At 46.4% G+C, this 22476-nt stretch overlaps 1 protein-coding gene across 1 annotated transcript in view; it reads left to right on the top strand.

Annotated features, from left to right (window-relative positions):
- Positions 1-22476, top strand: part of LOC144681154 (dynein axonemal heavy chain 6-like) — a gene marked incomplete at its 3' end in the record, with an annotated part of 934896 nt that overhangs the window by 100369 nt on the left and 812051 nt on the right. Inside the window, exons 14-15 of the mRNA XM_078542881.1 lie at positions 5076-5423; positions 14184-14525. Of these exons, the coding sequence (XP_078399007.1) occupies positions 5076-5423; positions 14184-14525 (690 nt within the window). The remainder of the gene's footprint in view (positions 1-5075; positions 5424-14183; positions 14526-22476) is intronic.

Below are 22476 nucleotides of genomic sequence, written 5' to 3' on the forward strand. Positions count from 1 at the left end.
CCTGAGATCTCCCCTAACTGTGTGGGTGGACATCCCATGCCAGTGGCTCTAAAGGTCACAGTTGCCCTCCACTTCTATGCCTCTGGCTCCTTCCAGGACTCGGTGGGTGATCTTTGTGGTGTCTCCCAATCAGCTGTTCACACTTATGTCAAGCAGGTTACAGACGCTCTGTTCAGACGGGTATCCACTTTCATCCTCTTCCACTGTGACCAGGCAAGCCAGGCACAGCGAGCCAGAGGCTTCGCGGCCATTGCTGGCTTCCCCCATGTCCAGGGTGCAATAGACTGTACACGTATGGCCATCAAGGCGCCAGCAGGTGAGCCTGGTGCCTTCGTCAACAGGAAGGGCTTCCACTCCATGAACGTGCAGATAGTGTGTGATCACAGGATGCTGATTCTACAAGTCTGTGCAAGGTACCCAGGCAGCTCCCATGACGTTTACATCCTCAGACACTCCCAGGTGCCGGAGCTCTTCAGTGCTCTGGCTTGGCTGGATGGATGGCTGCTGGGTGACAAGGGCTATCCCCTCAGAAGGTGGCCCATGATGCCTCTCCGCCATCCAAGAACAGAAGCTGAGAAGCGCTCACCCACAAGAGGAAACATCCTTTCCACGTCCACCTTGTCAAGGCCGTTCAGGATCTTGTATACTTAATCAAAACACCCCTCACTCTTCTAAACTCCAGTGGAAACAAACCCAATCTGTCCAACCTTTCCTCATAAGACAGCCCACTCATTCCAGGTAGTAAACCTCTTTTGAACCGCCTCCAATGCATTTACACCAGGGGTAGGTGGTGGTGGCGGCATCGTGGTATTGTCACACGAACATTCTTGAGACTCAGGGTAATGCTCTGGGGAACTGGGTTCAAATCCCATCATAGCAGATGGTGAAATTTGAATTCAATAAAAATCTGGAATTAAAAGTCTGATGATGACCATGGAACCATTGCTGATTGCCATAAAAACCCATCTGTTTCACTCATGTCCTTTAGGGAAGGAAATCTGCTGCCCTTACCTGGTCTGGCCTTCATGTGACTCCAGACCCACAGCAATGTGGTTGACTCTTAAATACCCTATGAACATGGGCAATAAATGCTGGCCTAGCCAGTGACACCCACACCCCATGAACAAAAAAAAAAGCCCTTCCTTAAATAAGGAGACCAAAACAACACACAGTATTCGAGGTGAGGTCTCACCAATGCCCTGTATAACTGAAGCATAACATCCTTATTTTATGTTCAATCCCTCTCGTAATAAAGGATAGCATTCTATTAGCCGCCTTAATTACTTGCTGTAACTTTTTCACTAACTTTTTGTGACTGATATACTAGAACACCTGGACCCCTCTGCACCTCAGAAATATGCAGCCGTTCTCCATTTAATTAGTATTCTGCTTTTTCGTTCTTCCTGCCAAAGTGTCATAGAGGTCTACAAGCACAGAAAAAGGTCCTTTGGCCCATCGAGTCTGTGCCGGTCAAACAAGTGCCTAATTATTCTAATCCCATTTTCCAGCACTAGGCCCATAGCCTTGTATGCCATGGCATCGCAGGTGCACATCCAAATACTTCTTAAATGTTATAAGGGTTTCTGCCTCTACCACCCTTTCAGGCAGTGAGCTCCAGGTTCCCACCACACTCTGGATGAAAAAATTCTTCCTCACATCCCCTCTAAACCTCTTGCCCCTTACCTTAAATCTGTGCCCCCTGGTTATTGATCCCTCCACCAAGGGGAAAAGTTCCTTACTGTCTACCCTATATATGCCCCTCGTAATTTTATACACCTCAATCTCCTCTGCTCCAGAGAAAATAACCCCAGTCTATCCAATCTCTCCTCATAACTAAAACTCTCCAGCCCAGGCAACATCTTGGTAAATCCCCTCTGCACTCTCTCTAGTACAATCACATCCTTCCTATAATGCGGATTCCAGAACTGCACGCAATACGCTAGCTGTGGCCTAACCAGCATTTTATACAGTTCCAGCATAACCTCCCTTCTCTTATTCTAGGCCTCGGTTAATAAAGGCAAGTATCTCATATGCCTTCTTAACCACCTTATCTACCTGTCCCGCTACCTTAAGGGACCGGTGGACATGCACATTAAGGTCCCTCTGATCATCGGTATTTCCCAAGGTCCTACCATTCATCGTGTATTCCCATGTCTTGTTGGTCTCGCCCAAGTGCATCACCTCACACTTATCCGGATTAAATTCCATTTGCCACTGATCAGCCCATCTGACTCGCCCGTCTATATCCTCCTGTAATCTAAGGCCATCCTCCTCATTATTTACCAAAGTGAACAACTTCACATTTTCTTCACAACGCCCCAACAATCTCCTCCCTTGCCTCCCTCAGTACTCTGGGGTAGATCCCATCTGGCCCTGGGGACTTATCCACCTTAATATTCTTCAAGACGCCTAACACCTCCTCTTTTTTGATCTCAACACGATGCAGGCTGTCTACACACTCTTCCCTAGACAAATCGACCGCTAAGTCCTTCTCTTTGGTGAATACTGATGAGAAGTATTAATTTAGTATCTCTCCCATTTCTTCTGGCTCCACACACAGATTCCCACCTCTGTCCCTGAGTGGGCCTACCCTTTCCCTGGCTACCCTCTTGCTTTTTACATATGTAGAAAAGGCCTTGGGATTTTCCTTAATCCTGGTTGCCAGTAACTTTTCATGACCCCTTTTAGCCCTCCTGACTCCTTGCTTAAGTTTCTTCCTACTTTCTTTATATTCTCCACGGGCTTCATCTGTTCTCAGCCTTCTAGCCCTTACGAATGCTTCCCTTTTCTTTTTGACTAATCTCACAATATCCTTCGTTATTTGGCCATGAAATTAGTCTATATTTACCTGACTAGAGAATATACTCTCTATCTCTGTCTCTTTGTCTGCCTTTCTTTTCACCATGGATGTCCAGTTCCTCTATAACTCAGACTCTATGCTTTTTCCTTTAACAGAGGTCCAATCTGTCCCTAGACTTCATCACCCTACTCTGCTTGGATGAACTTGTTCTCACATTGCACAACTATTCCTTTAACTCCAATCACACCCTCCAAATAAATGGTGTTGCTTTGAGAACTTGCATGGGTCCTAGCTATGTCTGCCTTTTTTGTGGAAAATGTGAACATTCCTTGTTCCAGTTCTACTCAGGGTCTCTCCCTGATATCTTTTTCTAATACATTGATGACTGTTGTCCTGAACTAAAAATTTGCTTCAACTTAACTCCCGATTTCCACTCTTTCCTTACCTTCACATGGCCTGTCTCCCACCCTCCCTTCCCTTCCTCAACTTCTCTGTCTCCATTTCTGGCAATAGGTTATCCACAAATATTTGCTATAAGCCTACTGATTTCCAGTTACCTTTACTACCCTACCTCACATTTTTCTTCACCCCACTCCATTCGCCCAGTTTCTCCGGCTCCACCATTCCTGTTCTGATGATGAAACTTTCAGACTAGAGCTTCCGATATATCCTCCTTTCTGCTCAACTGAGGATACCCCTGATCAGGGTTGACAGCATCCTTGACTGTGTCCGTTCCATTTCCTACACTTCTGCTCTTTCCGATTCCCCTCAATCCCAGAACCTTGATAGAATTCCTCTTGTCCTCATCTTCCACCCCACCAGCCTCTGTGTTCAATAGATCATCTTCCACATTTCTGCCATTTCCAGTATGATGTCACTGCCAAACACATGTTCTCCTCCCTTCTCCTTTCAGCATTACAAAGGGACCATTCCCTGGTGCCCTTGTCCACTCCTGTGTCATCCCCAATACTCCCCCTCTTCTTTCCATGCAAGCGCAGAAGATGCCCTTTCACCTCCTTCCTTCTCATCGTCCAAGGTTCCAAATACTCCTACCAGATGAAACAGTGATTTACTTCTTTCAAGTTAGTATACTGCATTCACTGCTCATGATGCAGCCTCCTCTACACTGGGGAGACCAAACACAGATTGGGTGACAGCTTTGCACAATGCCTCAAATAGTCCGCAAGCATGATCCCAAATTTCCAGTTGCCCATTATTTTAATTCTCCAATTCTGATCTCCCTGTCCTCAGCCTCCATTGATTCCAATGAGGCTTAATGTAGCTTGAGGAAACCAACACATCTTTCAATACAGCAATTTACAGCCTTTTGGACTCAACATTGAATTCAACCGTTTTAGTTCAAAACTTCTGTCTCTATTTTGTTTCCTTTTTCTTTGCTGGATTTGTTTTTCTCTCTGTCTTTCTCTTCTTTTTGCTTTTGGATGACAACTGTTCATGATTCTGCCATTCACACCTCCTCTAGACACATCTTTTGCTTTCTTACTTGTCCTAATACCCTTCGGCCTTGCACCATCAGCTCTTCTTGTCAGTTAATCTTTCCTGCCTTCCACCCTATCATAGACCTTTCCTTTTGTTCTTTTTCTCACCTTCCCTCCTTTCTCTTGCTTAATACTTATTACACTCCCAACTTCTCCCAGTCCTGATGATAGGTCATCGACCTGAAATATTTCTCTCTTCATTGATGCTGCCTGACCTGCCTATCTCTCGCTGGGGTAAATTGAATGCCCTCCCCTCTGGTAGGCTTGGAGGCGGTGGGGGTGGGGGAGGAGACATTTGATTGGGTGGGAGGGTCTGCCCTAAGCCCTTAAGCCTTCTGTCCTATTCTTGGGTGGGCTTCCTGCCACAATACAATTGAGGCCCTTACGTGGGCAATTGATGCTGTTGGTTGGCAGTTCTTGGAGAGATACTGGAGCCCTTGTTCCCAGGGAAGATCTGCCACTGTCCACTTAATTGCCTAATCAGAACTTAGTATGGCAGGCCTCCCTGAAAGGAAGCGACGTGAGGCTTTTGCCGACTTTCCAGATGCTTAGTGAGACTCTCCGTTGCCTGCATTAAATACTGCCCATCTGTGTCTATGTCTCGCTCTCTCTCTCTATCTCTCTCTCTCTCTCCACTTGTCTCTGTCTCTCTTTCCTTCTCTTGCTTCTGTCTTTGTCTTGCTCTCTGTTTGTCTCTCCATCTCTCATTCTCTCTTGCTCTCTCACACACACCATCTGTTGTTTATTGCTGTAACTTATTTGTCCATGACCTCTAGCTTGCTGAGTTGCAGAACTTGATAAAGCTGTCCATGGTGCATGTAAGACAATACAGTCGAACATTCGAGCGTTTCTGTGCCATGGTGGACCAAGCCATGAAAGTGGACCTTGAGACATCTATGAAACAGCATGAGTGGACCCCACGGGAATTCAGGGCCATGTTGGAAGTGTACCGTGAGCACATAATGGACATGAGAAACATGACCGCGGAGAGACGTGTACGCATGATAAAGGTGCTAAGCCGACAGTTCCAGATGGACTGCTTGCCCTACTCGGAAGCAGTAGTCAATGCAATACATACCCATATGATAAGGGTTGCTCACAAGAAGAATCTTGGGCTGATGGCTGTGAGTATCTGCTTATTTCTCCCTCGTACTATTTATTTATGTTCCCACTGTTGCTGATTCTCGGTGGAATATGGTTTGATGATTCCCCAACTGCTCTCCCGAACCTCTAAAGCATTCTTTCCACGTGAGTTTAGGATGGAATTTAATGCTCACCTTGGGAGTCGGCTGGGAGGTGGAATTGCATGTGGGAAAACTGTTAGGTGAACCCTAGCGGGCATACCCATGGCCTGGCGTGGGTTTCCCCCTTAACAGGCATTCTCTGCCCAATGGAGGGAGCCGACAATGGTAAGGGATGAAGCTGGCAGGGGGAAGAAACCCCCTGCCCTCATAGGGATCTCCCTGGCTGGCTCTGACGATGCTTCCACACTCACCTGCACTTGGGGGCTTCAGCAATGACTTTCATCCTTGGACCTCCTGCAGTTCCAGCAGTGGCCACCACTCCTGGTGGTGTTGTCAGCACTGGAGAGCTGTTTGCCTCTGATTGTGGGGCAGGCTGGGGGGTGGCAACAGGAAAGGTAGTGAAGAGGTAGGACTAATGTAGTCAGCAGATATGAAGGAAATAAGAAGTAACAGGGAGGTGAGGAAGAGAATGAGATCCCTGTTGGAACTAGAGATAACATTGCAAAGGCTGGGTGAGAAGCCATTGATGGCGATGCCTATACTATGATTGGGTGGACAAAAGTGGAACTAAATGAAGGCAGTCCTGCCAAGGTGGGAAACAGAGCAAATATGCTAGAAAAAACTGCAGGGGGGTCAAGGAGGACATGGAGGGTTTGTGCATCAGAGTTGGAGAGGAGGTAATTTATAACCTTGATTAAAGCTGTGGCATGGACAGAAATCGGATTGAATCCAAATAATTAATTATGGGACAGATGGAATTGGGAGGTGATCACAGGGTGGTTGTTTGCAAGAACAGTGCAGTTAAGGGTGGGTGTTTTGAGTGGAGGATGATGGTTTGAAAGGGAGGGGACAGTGCTGTGAAGAGGGGACCATTTATAATGTCAGCTAACACGGGGACCAGGGAGAGTAGGTTGCTCAGCAATTTAATAGGAATTCCTGAAAAAAAGAGACATATTGTCAAAACTTTTCAGCTTGCACTCATTAGGATCTATTATCCTCACTCTTTTATTTAATTCAAAAAAGGTGCAATGCCCAGGCATGTTCCTTTTACCTGCAGGTCTCTACATATGAATATATGTAGCTTGTAGCAAGCATAAATGAGCCATATTACAAGGCCGACTGATAATCTTAAATTGGTTGCTAATGTCTTTTTTAGCACATTCGGGATTGTTCAGCAAATGCTGTCCAATTGCCAAACATTAAACACTATGTCCTGAATCTATAAGATTGGTCTTATTGGCACTCTCATAAATAGGGCCCCAGCCATTTGCTCACTGTGCAAGCTTGACCCAAAATAGGCCACATTGAAGCGGAATAATGACTACCATGATCAGATCATTGCTCACTGTGTATCGTGCATACTGCAAATAAGCCACCAGTTTCGGACTGAAATATGTCCAGTCTACTTCAAATTACTCTGGAAGGGTAACATATCTCAAAACTTTGAACAACAGGTGAAGCTAGCTGTTTTATGCTGCTAGTATGCAATAGCAACATGAGTGGTACTGTCCACTAACAGGATGCTGCCTTCAAGCCAAAAGACATACTGCCTACTGCACAAATGAGAAATGTGGTATATGAATTTCAGTGCCAGTACAATGCCAGGTATGTAGGCTGTACGTCCCAATGACTGGTGGATCATGTTAAACGGCACGTCCCTTTGGTTGTTCGCAATAGGCAGAGTACTGACCGTACTCAACCAACCCGTGCTTGTAAAACTCAGAACATAATGTCTAACATTAGATGTGATTCTGTGTTTGGTCAGCATTTGATGAACAACCCTTAGCGTGATAAGGATTACATTGACAACCAACTTAAGATTATCAGTCTGGCTCACAATGTGACTCACTTACGCTTGTTAGAAGCTACATATATTCATACACAGGGACCTGTCCTCTGCAGGCAAAAGGAACATGTACCGGCATTGTACTTTTTTGAATTAAGCAAAAGCTCCCGAGTGCATTCTCAGCTGACTTGGCAACCAGTCAGCACCCTTTTCTCAAGTATTATAGATTGCTGCTCCCTTTTAAATGGGCAAGGATACCTCCTGCTGATTACCATGTACCACCCTCCCTCAGCTGATGAACCAGTGCTCCTCCATGTTGAAATGACTTGGAGGAAGCACTGAGGGTAGCAAGGACGCAGACCTTACTCTGTGTGGGGGATTTCAATGCCCATCACCAAGAGTGGCTCAGTAGCACCACTACTGGCCGAGCTGACCGAGTCCTAAATGACATAGCTGCTACACTGGGTCTGCGGCAGATGGCGAGGGAACCAACAAGGGGAAAAAACATACTTGATCTCATCCTCACCAACCTGCCTGCCACAGATGCATCTGTCCATGACAGTATCAGTCGGAGTTACCACCGCATAGTCATCGTGGAGACAAAGTCCCGCCTTCACATTGAGGATAACCTCCATCATGTTGTGTGGCACTACCGCTGTGCTAAATGGGATAGATTTCGAACAGATCTAGCAACTCAAGACTGGGCATCCATGAAGTGCCGTGGGCCATCAACAGCAGCAGAATTGTACTTGAACACAATCTGTAATCTCATGGACTGGCATATCCCCCACTCTACCATTACCACCAAGCCAGGGGATCAACCCTGGTTCAATGAAGAGTGCAGGAAGTCATGCCAAGAACAGCACCAGGCATACCTAAAAATGAGGTGTCAACCTGGAGTTGTGTGCCAACCAGCATAAGCAGCAAGTGATAGACAGAGCTAAGCGATCCCACAACCAACGGATCAGAACTAAGCTCTGCAGTCCTGCCACATCCAGTCGTGACTGGTGGTGGACAATTAAACAGCTCATTGGAGGAGGAGGTTCCACAAATATCCCCATCCTCAATGTTGGAGGAGTCCAGAACATCACTGCAAAAGATAAGGCGCAAGCATTTGCTGCAATTTTCAACCAGAAGTGCCTAGTGGATGATCGACCTCGGCCTCCTCTGGTGGTCCCCAGCATCACAGATGCCAGTCTTCAGTCAATTCAATTCACTGCACGTGATATCAAGAAATGGCTGAAGGCACTGGATACTGCAAAGGCTATGAGGCCTGACAATATTCTGGCAATAGTACTGAAGACTTGTGCTCCAGAACTTGCCACGCCCCTCGACAAGCTGTTCCAGTACAACTGCAACACTGGCATCTACCCAGCTATGTGGAAAATTGCTCAGGTATGTCCCGTACACAAAAAGCAGGACAAATCCAACCTGGCCAATTACCGCCCTATCAGTCTACTCTCCATCATCAGTAAAGTAATGGAAAAGGGGCATCAACAGTGCTATCAAGTGGCACTTGCTTAGCAATAACCTGCTCACTGAAGCCCAGTTTGGGTTCCGCCAGGGCCACTCAGCTCCTGAGCTCACTATAGCCCTGGTTCAAACATAGACAAAAGAGCTGAACTTCCGAGGTCAGTTGAGGTGAGAGTGACTGCTCTTGACGTCAATGCCGCATTTGACCGAGTGTGGCACCAAGGAGCCCAAGCAAAACTGGAATCAATGGGAATCAGGAAGAGGTGAGGTGATGCACTTGGTTAGGACAAACAAGGAACAGGAATACACGATGAATGGTAGGACCCTGGGAAATACCGAGGATCAGGGGGACCTTGGTGTTTATGTCTACCGGTCCCTTGAAGGAGCGGGACAGGTAGTTAAGGTGGTTAAGAAGGCATATGGGATACTTGCCTTTATTAACCGAGGCATAGAATATAAGAGAAGGGAGGTTATGCTGGAACTGTATAAAACGCTGGTTAGGCCACAGCTAGAGTATTGCGTACAGTTCTGGAATCTGCATTATAAGAAGGATGTGATTGCAGTAGAGAGGAGATTTACCAGGATGTTGCCTGGGTTGGAGAGTTTTAGTTATGAGGAGAGATTGGATAGACTGGGGTTATTTTCCCTAGAGCAGAGGAGATTGAGGGGGGACATGATTGAGGTGTGTAAAATTATGAGGGACATAGATAGGGTAGACAGGAAGGAACTTTTCCCCTTGGTGGGGGGGATCAGTAACCAGGGGGCATAGATTTAAGGTAAGGGGCAGGAAGTTTAGAGGGGATGTGAGAAAGAATTTTTTCACCTAGAGGGTGGTGGGAATCTGGAACTCACTGCCTGAAAAAGTGGTAGAGGCAGAAACCCTCATAACATTTAAGAGGTATTTGGATGTGCACTTGCGATGCCAAGGCATACAAGGCTATGGGCCTAGTGCTGGAAAATGGGATTAGAATAGTTAGGTACTTGTTTGACTGGCGCAGACTCGATGGGCTGAAGTATCTTTTTCTGTGCTGTAGACCTCTATGAGTCTATGACTAAAACTCTCCACTGGCTGGAGTCATGGCTAGCACAAAAGAAGATGGTTGTGGTTGTTTGAGGTCAGTCATCTCAGCTCCAGGACATCACTGCAGGAGTTCCTCAGGGTAGTGTCCTCGGCCCAGCCATCTTCAGCTGCTTCATCAATGACCTTCCTTCCAACATAAGGTCAGAGGTGGGGATGTTCGTTGATGACTGCACAATGTTCAGCACCATTCGTGACTCCTCAGACAATGAAGCAGCCCATGTCCAAATGCAGCAAGACCTGGACAATATCCAGGCTTGGACTGACAAGTGGCAAGTAACATTTGCGCCACACAAGTGCCAGGCAATGACCCATCTCCAACAAGAGAGAATCTAACCATTGCCCTTTGAGGTTCAATGGCATTACCATCACTGAATCCCCCACAATCAACATCCTGGGGGTTATCGTTGACCAGAAACTGAACTGGACTAGCCATATAAATACGGTGGCTACAAGAGCAGGTCAGAGGCTAGGAATCCTGCGACGAGTAACCCACCTCCTGACTCCCCAAAGCCTGTCCACCATCTACAAGGCACAAGTCAAGAGTGAGATGGAATACTCCCCACTTGCCTGGATGAGTGCAGCTCCCACAACACTCGAGAAGCTTGACACCATCCAGGACAAAGCAGCCCACTTGATTGGCACCACATCCACAAACATTCACTCCCTCCCCCACCGACGCACAGTAGCAGCAGCGTGTACCATCTATAAGATACACTACAGGGATTCATCAAAGCTCCTTAGACAGCACTTTCCAAACCCATGACCACTACCATCTAGAAGGACAAGGGTAGCAGATACATGGGAACACCACCACCTGGAAGTTCCCTTCCAAGTCACTCACCATCCTGACTTGGAAATATATCGCCATTCCTTCACTGTCGCTGGGTTAAAATCCTGGAACTCCCTCCCTAACAGCACTGTGGATGTACCTACACCACATGACTGCAGTGGTTCAAGAAGGCAGCTCACCACCACCTTCTCAAGGGCAACAAAGGATGGGCAATAAATGCTGGCCCAGCCAGCGATTCCATGAATGGATAATTTTTTTAAAATTGGAAGAAGGTTTCCTTTATAGTTAAATGTGCTGTGCTGAGAATGCCTGACCCTGGCCCTGAAAAATATTGCATTTCCCCAAACTGACACTTTGTTCAGCACAATAAATTCACACAGAAGTCATAAAAAGAAAACATTTTGAGACAAGGGATCAAAATTGGGAATATGTGTTAAATGAAAGAGCAGGGGCAAGGCAAAAGAAAAAGGCATTATTACGGGAAATGAAAAATAGACCGTTACAGTAAGGGATAGAGGGTACAAATTTAACAGTAAATCAATAGGTGAAACTAGAGGTTATAAAAATGATAAAAGTATAAAACTAAAAGCTCCGTATCTGTATGCATGTAGCATTCGGAACAAAACAGGTGAACAGAGAGCGCACATAGAAATAAGTAATTATGATTTGATAGCAATTACGGAGACATGGCTGCAGGAGGACATTGATTGGGAAGTGAATATTGAAGGGTACAGGATATTTAGGAAGGACAGGAAGTGAGGAAAAGGTGGAGGGGTGGCTGTGGTAGTTGATGGTGATATTAGCACAATAGAGAGGGATAACCTAAGTTCAGGAAACCAGGATGTGGAAACAGTTTGGTTGGAGATGAGAAATGGTAAAAACAAGAAGTCACTTGTGGGAGTTGTTTGCAGGCCCCCTAACAGTAATCACATGATAGGATGGACACAAAGGAAGAAATAATTGGAGCTTGTCAGAAAGGCATGGTGATAATCATGGGTGATTTTAATTTACATGTAGACTGGAAAAGTCAGATGGGTAAAGATAGCCTAGATGAGGAGTACATTGAATGTTTTCAGGATGGTTTTCTTAAAACAGCATGCTCTGGTGGTATTGTACAATGAGGTGGGATTAATTGATGATCTCATAGTGAAGGTGCCCCTAGGTAGCAGCGACCACGATATGATTGAGATTTACATTCAGTTTGAGGAAGAGAGGAGTGAGTCCGAGGCTATGTTTTTAAACTTAAATAAGGGCAATTATGAGGGCATAAAAGCTGAGTTGGCTAAAATGAATTGGAAAATTGGGTTAAGGGATAGGTCAATGGAGATGCTATGGCCAATATTTAAGGGGATATTTCAGAAAACATGGATACATTCCAAAGAGTAAGAAAAAGTCCCAGGGATGGACACACCATCCAAGATTAACTAGAAAGGTTAAAGATAATATGAATCTTAAAGAAAAAGCTTATAATAGTGCAAAGACAGGTAGCAGGTCAGAAGATTGGACAGAATATAAGGTACAGCAAAGAATGACTAAAAGACTAATATGTAGGGAAAAATTAGAGTATGAAAGAAAGCTACCCAGAAATATAAAAACAGGTAGTAGGAGTTTTTATAAATATTTAAAAATAAATGAGTTAACAAAGTGGGTGTTGGTCCTATAGAAAGTGAGTCTGGAGAATTGATAATGGAAAACAAGGAGATGACAGATGAATTGAGCAGGTATTTTGCATCACTTTTCACTATAGAGGATACAATTAACGTCCCAGAAGCAGCTATAAACCAGGAAATGGAAGTGGGGGAGGAAGTCAGGAAAATTACAATCACCAGCGAAGTGATACTGAGTAAATTGTTGGAGCTGCGGGCTGACAAGAGGTCCTGATGGTCTTCATCCTAGGGTCTTAAAAAAAGTGTCTGGTGAGATAGTTGATGCATTAGTTTTAATTTTAAATTTAAAAAAAACTCTCTTGATTTGGGGAAGGTCCCATTGGATTGGAAGATAGCAAATGTAACTCCATTATTCGGGAACGGAGGGAGATACGAAGCAGGAAACTACAGGCCGTTAGCTTAATATCTGTTGTAGGGAAAATGTTCAAAGCTATTATTAAAGAAGTTATAGCAGGGCACTTGGATAAGCTCATGATCATCAGGCAGGGTCAACATGGTTTGGTGAAAGGGAAATTGCGTTTAATCAATTTATTGGAATTCTTTGAGGAAATAACATGTGCTTGGATAAAGGGGAACCGGTGGATGTACTGTACTTAGCTTTCCAGAAGGCATTTGATAAAATGCCACATCAAAGGTTATTGCAGAAAATAAAAGTTCATGGTATAGGGGGTAACATATTTGCATGGAAAGAAGATTGGCTGGCTAACAGGAAGCAGAGACTAGGCATAAATGGTCTTTTTCAGGTTGGCAAGATGTAACAAGTGGTGTGCCACAGGGATCAGTGCTGGGACCTCAACAGTTTACAATTTATATAAATGACTTGGATGAAGGGATGGATGGATGTTTGCCAAATTTGCTGATGACACAAATATAGGGAGGAAAGTAAGTTTTGAAGAGGACATAAGGAGGCTACAAAAAGATATAGATAGGTTGGTTAAGCAAGTGGGTAAAGACCTGACAAATGAAGTATAGTGTGAGAAAATGTGATATTGCCTATCTTGGCAGGAAGAATAAAAGAGAAGCATATTATCTAAATGGTGAATGATTGCAGAGCTCTGAGGTGCAGAGGAATCTGGGTGGCCTAGCGCATGAATCACAGAAGGCTTGTATGCAGAAACAGCATGTAATTAGGAAATCTAGTAGAATGTTATCATTTATTACGAGGGGAGTTGAATACAAAAGTAAGGAGGTTATGCTTCAGTTATACAGGGCACTAGTAAGACCACATTTGGAGTACTGTGTACAGTATTAGTCACCATATTTAAGGAAGGCAGTAAATGCATTGGCAGCAGTTCAGAGAAGGTTTACCAGGATAATACCTGGAATGGGTGGGTTGTCTTATGAGGAAAGGTTAGACAGACTAGGCCTATATCTGCTGGAGTTTAGAAGAGTAAGAGGCGACATGATTCAAAGATATAAGATCCTGAGGGATCTTAACAGGATGGATGTGGGAGGATGTTTCCTCTTGTTGGAGAATCTAGAACTCAGGGCCACTGTTTAAAAATAAGGGGTTGCCCATTTAAAACAGAGATGAGGTGAAATTTTTTTCACTTGGGGCCGTGAGTCTTTGGAACTCTCTTCTTGAAAAGGTGGTGGAAGCAAACTCTTTGAATATTTTTAAGGCAGAGGTGGATACATTCTTGGTAAGCAAGTGGGTGATAGGTCATTGGCAGTAGGTGGGATGTAGATTTCAAGTTACTCGAATGGCCTACTCCTGCTCCTTGTTCTTATGTTTGTATGTTTCTATTCCAGTAATGAGGGATTGGAGTATGATGCTGCCTTGCTGGTTATGAGCTAGAAGGCGACTCTAATGCCATTGTTCAAATACATGCCTTATTTTTAGTTGATTACAGAAGCTCTCCAGAGTCTCGAAAAGGAACCAGAAACTATCGACTTATTTGGGGAGCACCTAATATTCTTGTCTCGAATTAGTGCAGACATGCCCAGGTTGGAGACAGAGTTTGCAACTGTGACTCAGTTGTATGCCATTGCCAACGAGTATAGTGTTCTTGTCCCACCTGAAGACCTGGCTCTCTACCAAATCCTAGTACCCAGCTTCCAGAGCCTGAATTCCAGTATCCTCTACTCCGAGGCCATGAAAGACAGGAACGTCATCAAGTTCAGGGCTAACCTGGAGGATGATATCAATAATCTTTACTATGAACTACTGCAAGTTAAATATAAGGTAATTCAACAGGGAACTGTGTGTGCCGGGGGTGGGTGGTGGTGGGGGGCTGGTGGTGGGGGTGGGGGGGGGGCGGGGGGGTGGCGGTGTGTGCAGGGGGTGACGGAATGGAGGGAGTGGGGGAGGTTGGACAATCTTTAAGGGTTTAATTTGAAAAACTATTTTTGAGGGAAATGGAAGCTAAAACTAGTAAAAGCTAATAAAGAGATTCAGAGCTGCTGGCACTCTGGGATGGCCAGGAACAAATTAAAACCCCAAGACATGAATGCAAAAGAGAGTGCAGTGAGAAACAGACTTGTAACTTGAGTTGTATGTAGTGTAGTAGCTCAGTGGGTAGCAGGTTGTGGTTCAAGTTGCTATCCATGGACCTGAGCCCGGATCTAGGTTGACGCATCAGTGCAATACTAAGGAAGTGCAGCCCCATCAGAAGTATCATCCTTCAGATGTCCTCTCAGGTGGACGTAAAAGATCCCATGAAAGCATTTCAAGAAGTGTAGGGCAGTTCCTCCCAGACCCTGGCCAATATTTATCTGTCAATCAACATCAGAAAAACAGATTATCTGGTCATTATCACATTGCTGTTTGTGGGAGCTTGCTGTGTGATATAAAGACACTATATGGTATAATGAAATCACAGAGTGGTTATAGCACAGGAGGCCTTTTGACCCCTCCTGTCTATGCTCGCATTCTGCAAAAGCAACTCACCTAGTCCCACTCCTCTGTCATTTGCCCACAGCCCTGAACATTTCTCCTTTTCAGAAAATGATCCAATTTCCTCTTGAATGCCTTAATCGACCCTGCCTCCATCACACTCTCAGGCAGTGTATACCTAACCTAGTTAGGACATACAGTGTATATCCTAACCACTCGCCATGTAAAATATATTTTTCTCCTGTCACCTTTCTCCTATCACCTCTGATTCTTTTGCCAATCACCTTACTTCAGTGTCCTCTGGACCTCGATCCTTCTACCTATGGGAATAGTTTCTCCCTATCTACTCTGGATGGATGGATGTGGGGCTGGGGTAGTTTGGTGGAGGGGACGGTGTGCCGATCTCCGAGTCAAGAGCTAAACCTGGAAGTAACAAAGGACTCAGGTTGTGGCCTGCTTTAACAGAGGAGAACGGGGACCACAGACCCTGAATCAAGCACATACCTGGAAATAGTAGAGACCTTGGGACCCGGCAGGGAGGGGAATGATGTCCATGACCCCCAAATGGAACACCATACCTGGAAACAGAGAGTTCTGGGCCAGGCCTGGGGGCTTAAGGCCCAAGCCTGCTCTGCCATAACCCTTCACTCCCTTATAGATCAAAAATCTGTTTAACTCAGCCTTGAATATATTCAATGACCCAGCCTCCACTGCTTCCAAAGATTAACCACCCTCTGAAAGAAGAAATTCCTCATCTGGTGTCTCTCTGAATCATATGTTTCAATAAGGTCACCTCTCATTCTTCTAAACTCCAAAGAGCATAGATCCAGCCTGCTCAACCTTTCCTCAGAAGAAAACTCCTTCATCCCAGGAATCAACCAAGTGAACCTTCTCTGAACTGCCTCCAATTCAAGCATCTTCATTCTGAATCCTCTGCATGAAGGAAGGTCTTGGTGACTATTTGCCAAACCATGGCTATAATGGCTATATAACTGCCATGATTTTTACTTTGGATAGGACAAGGAGGCAGTCGCCGAGTCTACCTTAGCTGGAATGGGCCTCGAACCCTGTGCTGTTGGTGTTAATCTAAACCACACGTTAACCATCTGGCCAACAGAGTTAACCAGACCCCAGTACAAGTATATCCCTCCTTAAATAAGGAGACCAGAACTGTATGCAATTTAAATATAGTCTCAGCAATGCAATAGTTGTTGTGAGACTTCCATCCCCCTTGCAATAAAATACAACATTCCATTTACCTACCTAATTACTTGCTGAGCACAAGCTAACTTTTTGTGATTCATGTACAAGGATGCCCAGATCCCTCTGTACCACAGCATTCTGCCGTCCCTCTCCATTAAATAATATTCTGCTTTTCCATTCTTCCCAATAAAGTGAACAATCTCACATTTTCCCACACTATACTCTTATGTGCAAAATTTTTGCTTACTCACTTAACCTATCTATGTCCCTTTGCAGAGTCTTTGTATCCTCTCCACAACTTGCATTCCTACCTATCTTTGTACTATCATGTCAATAAGACATGAAAAGAAATCAAAACTGTGTGTATCAAAACTTTATTCTTTTTTGCTATTTTAAACTGAACCACAAGATGGTTGCTACAGGTCACATGACTCACAAGATTGGCCATCTATTCTGGAAGCTTCCAGCAGAGACCACATGAACAAAGGAGTTCTACTCCTATCCTTGTGGAATTTCACAATTCATCGTAAGACCACATTACAATCATGAAACTAGATGGCTAGCAGGTGAATTCCCCCCCGCCCCCCCCCCCCCCCACCCAGCAGGGACGATAGCAAAGACAGAGACATCAAAACTCATTATACCAAAAGAAATGTTAACAACCACCATTTCTCTCCTAAGGGAAACAATGGATTTTGGCCAGAAGCACAGAAACTGCTTGTGAGGCTGCAATTAACTCATTAATGGAACACATCACATGACCCCCATGCTTCTAGCCTTTTGGACCATATTAATATTACATTTCGAGCCTCACAACTCAGTCTGCTGATTTAACACCAACCGAAAGAACTCTAACAGATCTCCTGGCTGACCAAGCAGCTAGCCTCCATCTTTCAACTCCTCAGGCGGAATCGTCCCAGATTTGTACAAAGTACGGTAGTGGGCAGGATAAAGGACGTTTTACCTACCGGCTGCAATGGCGGCTTTTTGCGCTGTATCATCCCATTTCTGGCCTCAAGAATAAATCATTCCTGGGAAACACACCGGATCGCTGGTGGGGTGGTCTTTGATTCACCCGGCCCCCATCACCTCAAGCCTTCAGTAATTTGGACACCATAGTTAGAGGGCGCCCCTGCATAGAGTTAGCTCTCTCTAAGGCATCAGAAGCTGCTGAAAACTCATGGCTGCAAAAGGGAAGATGGATGCTGCCCCCAAATTTAGCGGGCAGCTGTGGAGGCCCACCATGAAGTCCTCTACACCCGCATGGGAGCCGGTGGCAGTAGTGGTCAGCGCCAATGCCCTGCAAAAGAGGACAGCCAACCAGTGCCGAAAGAGGATGAATGATCTCTGTTCCATCAAGGTAAGTCAGTCATCTTATCACTCTCGACTCACAAACTCACAAGCCCCTCACACATCCACAGGGATCTCACTCACTGCCAGTTCACCATTCACTCTCTCACACACACCTTCATCTCCCCTGCAGATCATGTCCTCATCCTGTCCATGGCACACATGGACACCCACACATGCCAGGCATCCTTATCATCTGGCCTGGCAGGCGTCCTGCTTACATGTATTGTAATACATCTCTCATGTATTCATGCAGAACAAGCTGGCACACAGAAAAAGGGAACAGTCACAGACTGGTGGAGGAATTCCTGACATCAAAATCCTCACAGACTTTGAAAATAGAGTCATCCAGCTGGCTGGCAATGCTCCTGTGTTGGCAGTGAGATCAGTGGTGCTCTACCAAGGGAGGATCCAGCAGTGCAGCATCCATCAGACCATGCTGTGAGTGAGTTCCCTTGTTCCACAATCCCCGGCCATGTACTAATTATCTCTCCTTGCTTTTGCAGACACATCTGGGAAGCAGCCGAGGGGGTCCATGACCCAGGTCCTCAACTCAAGCCCCGAAGACACCTCGGAAGAAGAATCTGATGACATCCTAATTGAAAACCTGTCACAGTGCTCACCCATACCCCCCACCAGCACAGAGACACATACCTCGGTGGGATCTAGTTCTAGGGTAGTCTTGGAGACACAATTTGGTGAACATATCACACTGTCTGAACAACAGCAGGTGGCGGCAGGGACTTCCCAGGTTTCCGGCACTAGGAGGACACCTGGAGGCCAGAAATCTGCTGAGTCCGAGTCAGATGAGGAGCCTCTGGACTCGTTCATACCTCAGCTGCTGGAGCTGCAAAGGCAAGCTCGGGAGTATCAGGGTCCGCTGCACTCCTCAGATTGCAAGGCACAATGGAGGAGTCTGTGCACCTTCAGTCTGAGGTGCTGGTGCTATCATGCCAATGCACTGAGGTCAACACTGGTAGGATGGTGACCACCATGGAGACCAGGTTCAGGACATCGGTCCTGCACTGCTGCACGGGCTGAACTCAATTGCTGATGGCACAGAAGGCCTCCAACAGCGTCAACGCGAGAGGGGTGCAGACAGCTCGTTCTCATTTCTGTTTTCCCTTCTTTTCAAGGAGTCAGCCAGGGGCCCCCGGGCACCCATAGGGAGGAGGATCAGCAGGTGCATGCTCCGGATCCATCCAGCCAGGTGACTCTGGGAGTGTCTGGCCCATCCGAATTCCCTCTTCCTGTGACCCCAGTAAATCCAGCTCCAAAGGCCGAGGAGGGTGCCACTGACACACACCAGGACCCTGAAAGCAGGCCAGGGCCCTCCAGGTCTCGGCCCTCCAGAGGACACCTGTCAAGGTCGTCACAGACAGGGTGTAACAGTCACACTCACTGGACACATAAGTGATGCCTGCACCTTGATTGTGCTTGTCATTGCTGCCAGGCTGCCAGGTGTCACAGAGTTCTGTCATTCTTTCTGTGTGCTTTCAGCATCTTTGAGTTGGAGCTGGCCGCCCATCTTTTCAGCATCTGTGACTGGTGACGCTGTGCTCTGGAAGGCGTCAGGTGATGAAGGCCAACAAATGATCAGGTGCATTTAAAGTTTCACGGCTACGTCTCCATGATCACAAGTAGAAGCGAGCTTCCCTCAGCTAAACAGGAGTAAGACATTCATAGAAGCAATGTGAAGATATGTGGAGTGTCCTCATTGCATGTCATCATCATCCTCCTGCAATCGGGCGACTATTAGGGCCTCCACTGAGCCTCCATGACATGACCCTGAGCACTGAGGGTATGTGCGTTGCCATCAGCCATACAGGAGTGAAACGTTCACAGATGCAAGGTGAGGATGTCAGGACTGTCCTCACTGCATCTCCTCACCATCCTCCATGAATCTTTTGGCTATGAGGGCTTCCTGAGTGCATCTGCCTTGTCCTAACGGCATGAAAGCCTCATCGCCGACATCCTCACCTTCAAGGACCTCATCACCATCATTCCCTTCGAAATCCTCATTACTGGAGGATACGTGCAGCTCCTCCACCTACTCCTCAGCCAGATCCTTCCGCCATTTCAGCTTCAGGTTGTGGAGTGCGCAGCAAGCAACGATAATGCAAGACACCCTCTGCGACTGTATTGCAGGCTCTACTGCACATGTCGAGGCACCGGAATGTAATTTTCGAAATACCTATGGTTTGTGCCACCAAAGTCTGGGTCGTGGCATGAACCTTGTTGTACTGTTGCTCTGCTGCAGTCTGAGGCCACCGCACAGGCATCATCAGCCACATCCTCTTTGGGTAGCCCTTGTCACTGACGAGCCAACCCTGCAGCTCTCTGGATCCTGGAAGATGTCAGGGATCTGAGAACTGCTAAGTATGTAGGAGTCCTGGATTCTCCCTGGGAATTGTGCGTAGAGCTGCAGGATGTATTTGTGGTGGTCGCACATCAGCTGAACATTCAGTGAGTGGAAGCCCTTGCATTTGATGTGGTTGACTGCTTGTTGCCACAGAGATCTAAGTGCCACGTGAGTACAGTTGATGGCATCCTGCACCTGTGGAAAACCTAAGATCTGCGCAAATCCCAGCATTCTTACATCCTGGCTTTCCTGATTCTGGGTGAAATGCACAAAGTTCTGTGGCTTTACGAAGGTGACGTCCGTGGCCTCCTGGATACACTCGTGCGTGGAGGCTTGCGAAATCCCACACAGGCCACCTGTGGAGCCCTGGAGGGAGCCACTGGCGTAAAAATTGAGTGCAGCAGTCACTTTCACAACCATTGGCAGTGGATGCCCTCTATGTCCCCATAGCTCCAAATACTGCAGCAAGTGGCATATGTGACGAACCAGTTCTCTAGATATGTACAGTCTTTGGCAACACTGCTTGTCAGTCATATGCAGGATTGACAGGCGCCGTCTATAGACCGTGGGTCTATCAAGGCACCTACAAGCGATGGCTTTCTGTGGATTTCCAGCTGTGTGCGCAGCAGCCCTTCTGCCCCTTCATCTTTAGCGAGATGCTGCTCCCTTTGCCACACCAGGCACCTCTGCCATGCTCTTCTTCTACTTCTCTGATCTCTGTTAGCCATGAGGCATACCGCTAAATCACCAGGCTCCATGATCCTGATGTTCTCCTCCTGCAGGATCAAAGAGAGAGACGTGTGGGTTAGCATATGTGTCCTAAGAACCTCTCTTGGTTAAGTCTGAATTCCCCTTCATGCGTGCAAGAAAGTGCTGGCCACCACTTGGATGGCCAGTGTGTAGTGTGCTCATTGGCTGTCCGAAACCCCACCCATCTCTGCCCCACTCCAGCTGACTGATTGGCAGCAGCTTTGCCCACTGGACTGCATGCTGTGCTCTCAGCTCAGGCACAGGCACTCTCCTAACCTGCACTGCAAGGTTGCGCTGTTAACTTGAACCATAATGGATACTAGTCCACACCCTAATAGATGCTGTGAATGCCTCCACCCGTGACTGTGCCATGGCCACCTTTCGCAAGGGGATTGTACTACTTGCCGAGTCAGCCAATTGACCTGCTGCTCCCTAAAACGCACATTAATTTTCAGTCTGCGCCCGAGGGGTGTAAAATTCTGGAGCATTTGGTGGCACTTTCATGCTTTTATGTAGCTTGAGTGGGAAGAAAAGCTTCAGAGGCACGACTCCAAGCATGTCAATGGAGCTGTTGCTGAACGGCCTCAGATGCAGAAGAGTGCTCACTTTTGACAAGCTATTCCAAGTGCGTGGCTGCTTCCCCCACCACCCCTGGCATGTGCTTGAGTCTTTCCTTCAGTCTGTCTTTGTTGCCTTGCCTCCCGACACCCCCCAACTCTCGGTCTGACCTGCACTGGAGCCCTTGCCCCGGCACCACACTGAAAGCCAGCTGGGAAAAAGCCTGTGCTACTCGTGAATGCGCAGAAAATTTAACAACAATGCACTCGGTCCTTTCATCATTAATATAGATGGTAAATATGTGAGGCTCCATCACTGTTCCCTGTGGCACGAGTTACAGTTTGCCAACCTGAAAATGACCCTTGATAATACACTCGGTCAAAGGCTGTCTCGTTGTGAGGGAAGTCACTCTCAGATCCCCTCTGGAATTTGGCTCTTCTGTCCATCTTTGCACATTTTACTATGTTAAAGACACTATATAAATGTGGAAAATGCAGGAAAAACTCAGCAGGTCTGACAACACCTGTGGAGAGAGAAACAGAGTTGACATTTCGAGTTTGTATGACTCTTTTTCAGAGCTACAGAGAAGTGGAAATGTGATGAAGTTTATATTGTTTAAGGGGGGATGGAGCATAAAAACATAGTAATCAGGAGCAGGAGTAGACCTTTCGGCCCTTCGATCAATATGATCATGGATGATCCTCAATCTCAATGCCAAATTCTCGCTTTCTCTCCATACCCCTTGATGCCCCTAATATCCAAAAAATTATCAATTTCTTTCTTGAATATACTCAGTCATCTGGCCGCCACAGCCTTCTGTGGTAGAGAGTTCCACAGGTTCACCACCCTCAGGGTGAAGAAGTTTTTCCTCATCTCAATCCTAAATGGCCTGCCCCATATCTTGAGACTGAAGCCCCTGGTTCTAGACTCCCCAGCCAGGGGAAACATCCTCCCTGCATGTAGTCTGCCTAGACCTGTTAGAATTTTATACGTTTCAATCAGATAACCTCTCATACTTCTAAACTCTAGTGAATACAGGCCCAGGTGAAGCTGGATAGAAGGCCAGCGATAGGTGAG

Source organism: Cetorhinus maximus, chromosome 5 (assembly GCF_964194155.1).
Source record: "Cetorhinus maximus chromosome 5, sCetMax3.hap1.1, whole genome shotgun sequence".
Taxonomy (NCBI): Eukaryota; Metazoa; Chordata; class Chondrichthyes; order Lamniformes; family Cetorhinidae; genus Cetorhinus; species Cetorhinus maximus.